General features: G+C 42.9%; 1 protein-coding gene across 3 annotated transcripts; it reads left to right on the forward strand.

Moving 5' to 3' along the window:
• The first annotated feature begins 552 nt into the window (after positions 1-552).
• On the forward strand, positions 553-9,837 carry cpne3 (copine III). Of its 3 annotated transcripts, XM_080514655.1 has the most exons (16): positions 553-716; positions 1,403-1,551; positions 1,852-2,031; positions 2,145-2,219; positions 2,305-2,376; positions 2,466-2,546; positions 3,107-3,196; positions 4,596-4,694; positions 4,905-5,051; positions 5,128-5,261; positions 6,431-6,485; positions 6,618-6,669; positions 6,757-6,890; positions 7,471-7,707; positions 7,959-8,071; positions 8,901-9,036. In XM_080514655.1, the coding sequence occupies exons 2-15, from the start codon at positions 1,420-1,422 to the stop codon at positions 8,067-8,069; spliced, it is 1,599 nt and encodes a 532-aa protein (XP_080370781.1). In that variant the 5' UTR covers positions 553-716; positions 1,403-1,419; the 3' UTR covers positions 8,070-8,071; positions 8,901-9,036. The 3 variants fall into 3 exon arrangements, with proteins under 3 accessions (XP_080370781.1, XP_080370779.1, XP_080370780.1); XM_080514653.1 differs by lacking the exon at positions 7,959-8,071 and having other exon boundaries at positions 593-716; positions 8,901-9,837; XM_080514654.1 differs by lacking the exon at positions 7,959-8,071 and having other exon boundaries at positions 597-716; positions 1,385-1,551; positions 8,901-9,837.
• Positions 9,838-10,374: the final 537 nt, after the last annotated feature.

Genomic DNA, 10,374 nt, shown 5'->3' on the forward strand with positions numbered 1-10,374 from the left:
TTTGACCAATATGTAGTTCAGGTGCAGGATTCCATTTGAATTGCAGCCATGTATTGATGTTACATAGAAAGTGTAACATTACTGAAATGATTAGACATACTTTATTAATGCCAGAGGAAAATTCTTTGTAGAAACGTTGGTTTGTCTCTCTTATAATTTTAAATATCGCCCGAAAAAAGAAGTGGAGGTGAAAATTGTTGAAAAAGGTTGAAAACCATGTTTAAAATTCTGCGTATGACCAATTAGTTAAAATAAAACATTTAGCTAGAAACATCACATCCTGCTATTTCAACAAATAAGTTGTTATATTTTGTTTGGTCTAATTTATGGTGGGCGTGTTTTGGGTGCTACGGATTAGTTGGTTTCCCAGTCAGCTGGTGACCAACTTCCTTTCCCGTCCGTTGTAGCCGCTGTATTAACAGCAGGTATAAAAACCCGAGAGATATCCTTACCTGTCCTGACGAACGCCGTTTTACTGCACTCACAATACAATTTTGAAGTCCCGTACTTTTTGCGGGTATTAGTTTATCATAGGGTGTCGCGAGCAGCAACGACAGGAACTCTGTCACCAGTCACCAGGGAAACGAGTTAATCCGCAACACCGGATCTGTCACAGGACGACCACTGACGTTAGCGGGTTGGACCAAACCACATCCAGTAGTTCCAGCGTACACGTTTTTTTTTTCCTTCGTTCCTTCTGAGTTACTCGCTGAAAGGTACGTTATGTTTTGTTTTTTCCCCCCTCCAGCCTCGTTAACATACGGAAGCGAACAGGGCCCCCCGCTATCTCGGTTAGCCGTCTATTAACACCGTTAGCCTGTTAGCTCCGCGTTCGCCGCCTTGTTTTGTGACTTTCTCGCTTCACTTTCTGTTCTTTCTCCGCCCTCGGCAACTCAAACCATCTGTGTGTCACATTTTCCGCGAGACTGTCGTGTTTTACTGGACCTCTTTTACAACGGCACCTTTGTTTGTTTCACGGTGTTAAGGCGGATTTACTGGATTTACACTCTGCTCATTTGGTTGTAGTTCGTTGGGACGAGGTGTGTTGCTGTCACTGTACTGATAATACTTTAAAACTTGTAATAAAAACCTATTTCTGTACCTCAAGTTGGAGTATCTGGTAAAGGATGTACTCTTCGCCACAGTGGCTTAATATCAGCGACGCCTTAAACTATAGATTGCTTCAACTACACGCTTTAAATAGAAATATATTAATTAAAAATGATCTGATGATCCTGAACAGTATCAACCTTGTAAATATAGATGGAATCTAATATATTGCAGTGTGCCTTGTTTGTATTGTCCCGTTTGTGTTCTTCACATGTGACTGAAGCTTGTAGGTGTATGTTGATCCCTGTTGTTTGTTGTGATCTCCCCCCATCAGTGTTGTTTGTTTCTCCAGCTCTTCGTGGGTCGGTCATGGCTGCACAGTGTGTCACCAAGGTGGAGCTGACGGTGTCCTGCCACCACCTCCTGGACAAAGACATCGGCTCCAAGTCGGACCCCCTGTGTGTCCTGCTGATGAACAGCACACAGAACCAGTGGTATGAGGTCAGCATGCTGAACACACACTCACGTCGGTTCATGTTTGATGTGTGTATTGTCTTCCTGCCGAGTCAGTAGAGTTGCTTTCCTTCAATATTATGCAAAGGTTACATTTCTGCATAGGAAAAAAAATGCATTCCAAGGGATATCTCAAGGTGGGGCGAGTCGCACGGGAAAACTTTAACCTTTAGAAGCAGAAGTTTCCATTTCCTGTTTCGTCAGCCCAAGTTTCTCATTGATTAGGAGTTTACACAACTTTACCCCCCCCCCCCCCCCACACCAACCGTGTTGCATCTTACCCAACAGGTGGGCCGAACGGAACAAGTCCAGAATTGCCTCAACCCAAATTTCGCCAAGAGGTTTGTCGTCGATTATTACTTTGAGATTGTGCAGAAGCTGAAGTTCGGGATTTACGACATCGACAACAAGACGGTCGACCTGAGCGACGACGACTTCCTGGGGGAGCTGGAGTGCACCCTGGGCCAGGTAGGGTCTCCTCGCCAATCACGCCACCATGATTTCCTGGCCGCTGGGTGTGATGCATTCCGCATTTTTTTTTGTAATTAAAGTTTTGTTTGTTTGTTTTTATTTGCTCTTAGGTCGTCTCCAGTAAGAAAATTACCAGACCTCTTATCCTGAAGAACAAGACTCCAGCGGGAAAAGGCACCATCACTGTGAGTGCCAAAGTGAACGGTTGTGTGAAATTATTATATTTTGGGGGGTTTTTTTGCCACTAATTTCTTCTTTTTGTTGTCGTAGATCAGTGCAGAGGAAATCAAAGACAACCGAGTGGCGAACTTTGAGGTGGAGGCAAGGAAACTGGACAACAAGGTATCACTTCTGTCTAAAACCTTCAAATGTTTTCTTTCACTCTCGTACTTCTAATCATTCGTTAATTGTTTTGTTTTTTTTGCACACAGGATTTCTTTGGGAAGTCTGACCCTTACCTGGAATTCTACAAGCAAACTGAAACTGGCTGGCAGCTCGCCCACAGGACAGAGGTACACAAAACATGAATCAGCTGTACAACCAAAACATAAAGTGTCATAAATGTTCCCGGACAGGTCGATGAATAAAGACTGACGTTATTTACGACATTTGGCGCTTACCTCACGTTTCCCTTTGTGGATTTCACACATGGCTGCATGTTAAAACAGGAACCAATGATTGCCAAACCCCAGGTTTGATGAACTGGATCAGGTGCGGAGTGCACTGATCTTGGCTGCAGACTTTTTTTTTTTTTTTTTCATTTTTGGATCCGGACCAGGTCACTGCAGCACAAACCTTGAACTCTGCAGTGTCTCATGCGGCAGGAGATTTACGAACTCTGCACTCGCATCGCTGCACCACTGAAGCCAGTCGGGGACAAATAATCAATCTGCAGATGCATCACATCACATTTGTGTGGTTGGTTTTTAACAAGTGCAATATTACTCTTAAGTGCAAACATCCCAGTGCAAACTGGTGGTTCGTGTTGAGCTATAAGGGGAAATAAAGGCCAGAACATGGGTGGGGGGGTCGATCACTCTGAGCGATAGTTTACCTGAATGTTTGTTTTCAGGTGGTGAAGAATAACCTCAACCCAACATGGAAGCCCTTTCGGATCCCGCTGCAGTCGCTCTGCGGAGGCGACTTGGACAAATCCATAAAGGTAAACGTTGTATTTAAAGTGTGTTTTGCTTCATCAAAGGGATTTTGTGTTTCGACACTATAAAGCCAGGCTCGGTGTCGCTGGCTCTTCCTCTACCGGCGTGAATACGTGATTACTTCAAGCTTCATGATATCTATATACCTTTTTTTTTTTTTTTGTAACCTCTGAAGCGAACATGTCAGGAAGGAAGCAGCTCCCCCAGCGTACAGGAAAAGTGAGTTGCTCAGTGCGCCACAGCGTTTTGTCTTTCTCATCTTTCCCATCACTGACTGGAGTGAAGTGTGTGACTGGAGGTCGGGCCTCAGCAGGGGGTCTGCTGCCCTGCATCCAAAACGCTTCTGTCATAGAAACATTTGTCTAAAAAACACACATTAGTTTTTTTTGTAGTTCATGTTTGCATGTCGTTTGTCTCTTCTGGTTTGTCGACCTCCAGTTTTGATATGTTGATGGTTTAAGGGCGACAATCTTAGTTTTCTGCTGGCAGCTGAAAATTCTCAAAACTAGAAGACCTACCAGAAAACAGAGAATTGAAGCTTTATTTGACAATTTTACAACTGTAAGATCAAAATAACTCCAGAAATAGTAGGTTGACGCGACACCCGGTTTGCACTAGAGCTATATATATTTTGTTTGACAGGGATTTTTTGGGAGGATTGAAGAAAATTCCTCGTGTCATTTTTCCTGCAGGGTGTTTTTTTTTGTTTTTTTATTAATTGTTATTGGATAATCAAAACTCAACTGTACCTGTCATGTTACCTCCTATTGGACTGCAGGTAAAATTCCATACGAACTGTTTCAGTCGTTAAATAATACCAAGCCAACTCTAAAGCAAGATATCTTAATGATTGAAACAGAGCTTTAAATCTGGTTTACATTTAATTATCTGATACGGACTAGTTTTCTTCCAATTTAATACAACAAACAGACAACTATTTCCCCAATATCAGGTATTATAAACCAAATATAACTATAATAAAGAGGGTTGATATCCAGATATTTTGTCCAGAAATCTATAAAATGTTAAACTCAGCATCGATAAAATTAAAAAGGCAGCAAGTGACTACAATTGAACCTGTTTTGTCACTTCTTTTCACCAAGGTTTCACCTGAGAGCTTCACTAAAATGTCTCTTCCTCAGCCTTTATAAATGCCCACGTAAATTACATCAAAACAAACCTTTTTTTAATGTATTTAAGTGTAAAACCATTTCCTCCTACCATCAAATGTCAGTGTTTAATTTTGAAGAGACTCCAGAAAAAAAATCCAGTGTGAAGATTTTTTTTTCAAGTCTAAACTGTCCTCGGCTCTTCCTCTGGGTCGTTGCTTGGCGTTGCCGTGTTTCCGTCGTCACGGTGTTGATGTTTACCAGCTGGTTAAAGCGCTTCCACCCCCGTCGCCAGGTGGAGTGTTACGACTACGACGACGACGGCTCGCATGACCTCATCGGATGTTTCGAGACCACGATGAAACGCCTCCAGGAAGCATCTCGGTCTTCTCCGGTATGAGAGCGTTTGTTTGTTTGTTTTGTTTGTTTTCCAAAGTCTCGCCCAGTTAGAGACTCCCCGTTCTTTTTTTTTAAGGTGTACTACATGCACACCTTGCACTACATGGCATTTTTAAGATTTCCTTTTTACCCCCCCCCAAACTCCAGCGACTTGGTTTTAGGCCGAAGCGAAGCGAGAAGCAAACTCTTGACTTTGTTTCCGCAGGCAGAGTTCGACTGCATCAACAGTAAAAAGAAGCAGAAGAAGAAAGGCTACAAGAACTCCGGCGTCGTGAGCGTGAAGCTGTGCCAGGTTGTGAAGGAGTACACCTTCCTGGATTATGTTATGGGAGGCTGTCAAATCAACTTCACAGTGAGTGGTTTGTTTTTTTTGTTTTTTGTTTTAATCCCGGTTAAAAAAAAACGCCACAATTTCTGCCTTTCAACAGGTGGCCGTCGACTTCACGGGCTCCAACGGAGATCCCAAGTCTCCGCAGTCTCTGCACTACATCAGTCCTCAGGGTGTCAACGAATACCTCTCTGCCATCTGGTCCGTGGGAAACGTCATCCAGGACTATGACAGGTGATTCAACTCGTCCATCCAGGAAAATGATAATCCGACCAACGCACTCGCTAGTAAAATGTTTGTGTGTGTATACATGTACAGTGGGGCAAAAAAGTATTTAGTCAGCCACCAATTGTGCAAGTTCTCCCACTTAAAAAGATGAGGGAGGCCTGTAGTTTTCATCATAGGTATAACCTCAACTATGAGAGACAGAATGAGAAAAAAAAAATCCAGAAAATCACATTTTCTGATTTTTAAAGAATTTATTTGCAAATTATGGTGGAAAATAAGTATTTGGTCAATAACAAAAGTTCATCTCAATACTTTGTTATATACCCTTTGTTGGCAAAGTATCGTTAAAAAGATTTGTTCTATTCTAAATGGAATCTCACATTTGTCGAGGGGAAACACGACGGCGGGATAAAGAAATCAAATGAATACGTCGGTGTATATTCGTAAAACGAAATTAATAAATGCAAATCAACTGACGTGTGGTTTAAAACCTTTTGTCTTCAACTATACGCAGAGTCTGTGCTACCCTCAGCTCTTCGGGATGTTCGGCACACGTCCAGCTGAATTTTTGAGAGTAAAATATTTGCAATATAGTGAAATATTTTCTTTCTTTTTTGGGGATCATCAGAAAGCTGGACTTTACCTTGTCAACGTCAGACGAGAAACGGTTACATTGGAGCAGGATTAGCTGTGTTTTTGATGTATGGCACTAAAATAACTCCCAGGTTTATCACAGGGGTTCAATGCCAGGGCATTTATAATGTAAATATATATTAAAATGAAAGAGAATTGTCTTTGATTGTAGGTGAATGACCTTCTGAACTGTGCAGCTTGACTGTTTTTGAACAAGCCGCCACTAAAGTCTGAATTGTGTAATAAATAAATTGAATTGTGTAATAAATAAATAAATGAATGCGTCCTACCAACGCACTCGATTTTTAAGCACACTGCTCACTTTTAGTTTGTATTAATATACAATGTGTTTATTAAAATGTTTGTGTGTGTATACATGTATATGAGGTTCGGGTTGGTGTCTTTTGTGTTTTGAGCTGCTTTAAGTATCGTTAAAGATTCAATGCCAGGGCATTTATAATGTAAATATATGTTAAAATGAAAAAGCTGCCATTAATGTCTGAATTATGTAATAACTCTTTGTATCTTCTCTCTTTTCGTAGCGACAAAATGTTTCCTGCGTTCGGCTTTGGGGCGCAGATCCCTCCCTCGTGGCAGGTAAAGCCCCGGGTGTAAATACGACTCCGCAAACACACTACAAACTGCAACACGGCCGATTCCCCGTCAGATTAAAAACACGAGACGCCTGCCTGACGCGTGAAGGTAAACTCATCTGGTGTCGTGTTGCAGGTTTCCCACGAGTTCCCGCTCAACTTCAACCCGGCAAGTCCGTTTTGTGCAGGTGGGTGGGGACGTTTTACATTCCAGTGAGCAGCAGCTTGAATGGCACGTTTTACGTATTTTTTTACCGTTTCATTGTTGTGTGAAGGTGTGGAGGGAATCGTGGAAGCCTACAGGGTGTGCCTGCCCCAGGTGAAGCTCTACGGCCCCACCAACTTCTCCCCCATCATCAACCACGTGGCCTGCTTCGCCAAGCAGGCCCTCCAGCAGACCACGGCGTCGGTGAGGATCTCGGTCTGCCTTCACCCGTTTGCTTCGAACGCGGATTGCCCAGTGAAAATAGAGAGGCTGTACTGAAAGGGAAAAAAATAAAAAGTCACATCTGCCAAGAGGCGGATGGATGTAAGAAGGGGATTAACATTTTCTGGCTGGAGTGTGAAAATACAGGACATATACAAACACCAATATATATAAAAAATTATGTTTTGAATGGGAGGGGCTGAAGAAAGGAGCGTCTGAGCTTCTTTCTTTTACCACAAACTCCCAATGTACATGAAGCTGTAAAAAAAAAAAGTTGGATAAATGATTTACAGTGGTTTCAAGACACTTTTACAGAGAAAAACAACATTTTCATATGAGCCGGCAGAGAAGAAACAAACCTTTTCGTCGTCAGTATGTGCTCCTATTGCGTCATTCTGAGTGGATTATATACCAGCCTGTCTGTCCCCGAGTCGCCATGTAATCTCTGCACATGAGTGGAAATGGTGAAATGACGTTTGATCCGATCATCGCGAGCAGCAATTGGATTTATGTTGGGTTACAGCAAGTGACTTTTGTGTTCCGCCCGTCGTCTTCACCGCAGCAATACTTCGTCCTGCTCATCATCACCGACGGCGTGATCACGGACATGGACCAGACCCGCAGCGCCATCGTCAACGCCTCCCGCCTGCCCATGTCCGTCATCATCGTTGGGGTGGGCGGGGCCGACTTCAGCGCCATGGAGTTCCTGGACGGCGACGACGGCTGCCTGCGCTCGCTGACCGGGGAGGCCGCCATGCGGGACATCGTGCAGTTCGTGCCGTTCAGACAGTTCCAGAACGTGAGTGACGGGGGAGGGGGGGTGGGGGGGGGACTAAAACCAGCTGGGACGTTGGGACGATGTGATTTCGAGTTGATTTGTCTCCAAGCAAAGCCATCGCTATAAAAAAATAACTGTCCGCCTCTCACACTTTTTCCGCGCTGTCACCTCCAATCCCGGGTGCAGTGCATGTCCCACAACCCCGGAGAGCCCCCCCTCAGCTCACGCCTCACCTCGATTATGTCTGCCTTGTGTATTTGATGTCTTTCCAGGCGCCCGCCCAGGCTCTCGCCCAAAGCGTATTGGCCGAGTTGCCTCAACAAGTGGCCTCCTTCTTCAGTTTATTCAAACTGAAGCCTCCCCGCGATCCCAATTCTTCATAGGGGTACCCTAAAATATCCTAAACCCCCCCGCCCCCCGCCATCGTCCCAGCTTCTGCCTCTGTGTCTGAGCTCAGCGTCGCTCCGGCTGCACGATATTTAAGTAATGTGATAATGACATGATTTGCATTCGATTTCGTCACTTTAGTAGCTGATGCTTTCTGTTCTTTCTAACAACGGTGCTCTCTCGCTTTTCTCTAATCCATGTCGGCTCTGGCGAGGTCTTGTTTCGTTTCCTTCCTGATCTCTTTTGCAGTATGTTGATGTTACATTATCGATATATATTGTGCAGCCCGAGACGCAGCATGAATCCTGATTTCTAGTCCTTCCACTTTCTCCACTAATGGTAGAAAAACAGAACATAGAGCCTCTTCTGCTCGCTGTCCGTCCTTTTTGCTTTAAAGGAAAACTCCTCGTCTTCAGAAGCATTTTTAACTTGATGGAAACGCCTTTGTTGTCCACTTTGAATTCTTCCTGTTATGACAGGTCACCTGTTGAGTCGGATGCTATTTGTTGAGGCAACTGGCTCTTTACTTGCGCTACATAGATATTAATATAGTATTGAATACATATTGAATCCAAAAAAATGAAAAAATCTAAATGAACTCTTGAGTTGCATAAAATATTCCCAAAAGACAAATTAAAGATGTGGAATTTTCCTTTAACCTTTCATGACATCGCATGGCTTTCTTGTTATTGTCCCGTCTTCCTTTCACTTTTTTAAGTAGTGCTAAAAAATAAAAAAAAAACATAAAAAATCACTCAATGAATCAATGAAATAAACACCAGATTTCATTTCCACCCCTTTAAATGTTTCTTCTGTTTTGCCCGCAGGGTCCTGCAGAAGCTCTGGCGAAGAGCGTGCTGGCGGAGGTGCCGGGTCAGGTGGTGACGTTCTTCAACACCATGAAGCTCAGCCCACCCAACTCCAGTCCGGCACCGAACCCTGCAGGGGCCATATGATGGTGTGACGAGGAGGAGGAGACTAGAAACACTCGTTTTTTTTCTCTCCTGCAAGTTAGAATTAGCACTTCCTCTGTTCGCCATTCAGTTTAACCACATGAAACAGCAGGAGGCTCACGGAGCTCTCTGATGTAAGCACTCACACAAGACCAATATGTGTTTTGGGTTGTTTTTTTTATGTGCCAAGGAAATCCAGCTGCTGTTGTACAGAAACATTTATTCATTTTAACTTTAGCTGTTTAAATGTTCATTCCATTATTTCAGAGCGTCAGTGTTACTTTCTCATTTACGTCCCCTCCCTCCTAAAAAGTGCCACTTTTGACTTCGGAAACGGCGCCCGCTCAATGTTTCTGAATCGAATATTAAAAGCTATGTAAAAGGATATTACATACCAAAGAAAAATGAAATTGCATGTTTCTCCCATGAGGTTTTTTTGGCAAATGAAGGCATTTTCAAAATGCTGATTTGTTGCACTTCTCACCTTTTTAAAAATGTTATTCTTTACGTCATAAAAGGAATCTTGATATTATCTATTGCAACTGGATGCCGGCGGTTTCAGCCCCGGTTTGCTTGTATTGTGCCAGTTATTTTTGGACAATTTGTTTACTTTATGCAACTTCTCCATGACTTACAGTAACACAAGTTCAGTATTGAACGGCATACTGAAGTAGTATATTACATAGATGGCTGTCGTGTCTATTTTAACCTGTTATATCATGTGTAACACAAGCTGCTTCATGCCATTTAGAATTAGTAGCTTTTGTGCCTTAATGTGCTTAATGCTCTCAAAATAAACTCTTATTCTGTACGTGAATTAAGTTATTGTTGAACGCTACTGGCAGATATGATGCATTTGTCCTACAAACCTCGATATGCGCTGGAGTTCAATGATACCCGTCTGTGCTGCATTCTCACATACTTCACATACTTTCACATAAAAGCTTGACTGCTGACATATTTATTAACACTCAGACTCACTGCCTCGAGCGGAGAAGCTGAATTAAAGATGTCTGCTGCCACCTGCTGGATGCGCTGAGGTTGCAATAGCTTCACATAAGATATTAAGACGTTTCGATTTAATTAAAAAGCCCAAAATGCAGAATGTAAAAGTTTGACGTTAGTGAAATAACATGGAACCTAACAGTCAATGGGTCGTTTCAGTAACCCAACAAACTGAACAATTCTTTGAGAAGCTTCTTGGAACAGTTCTGTGATGCATTCAAGAATCAGACTCTTTCCACCGACCTTTATTTTTGGGGAAAATTTGTTGGTATTGTTTCTCTAAAATAAATTTGATACCTTTTTTTTTTTTAACTGCTTCCATCAGAGAAAGCCAGAGATTGGT

This window comes from Blennius ocellaris (genome assembly GCF_963422515.1).
Source record: "Blennius ocellaris genome assembly, chromosome: 19".
NCBI lineage: Eukaryota > Metazoa > Chordata > Actinopteri > Blenniiformes > Blenniidae > Blennius > Blennius ocellaris.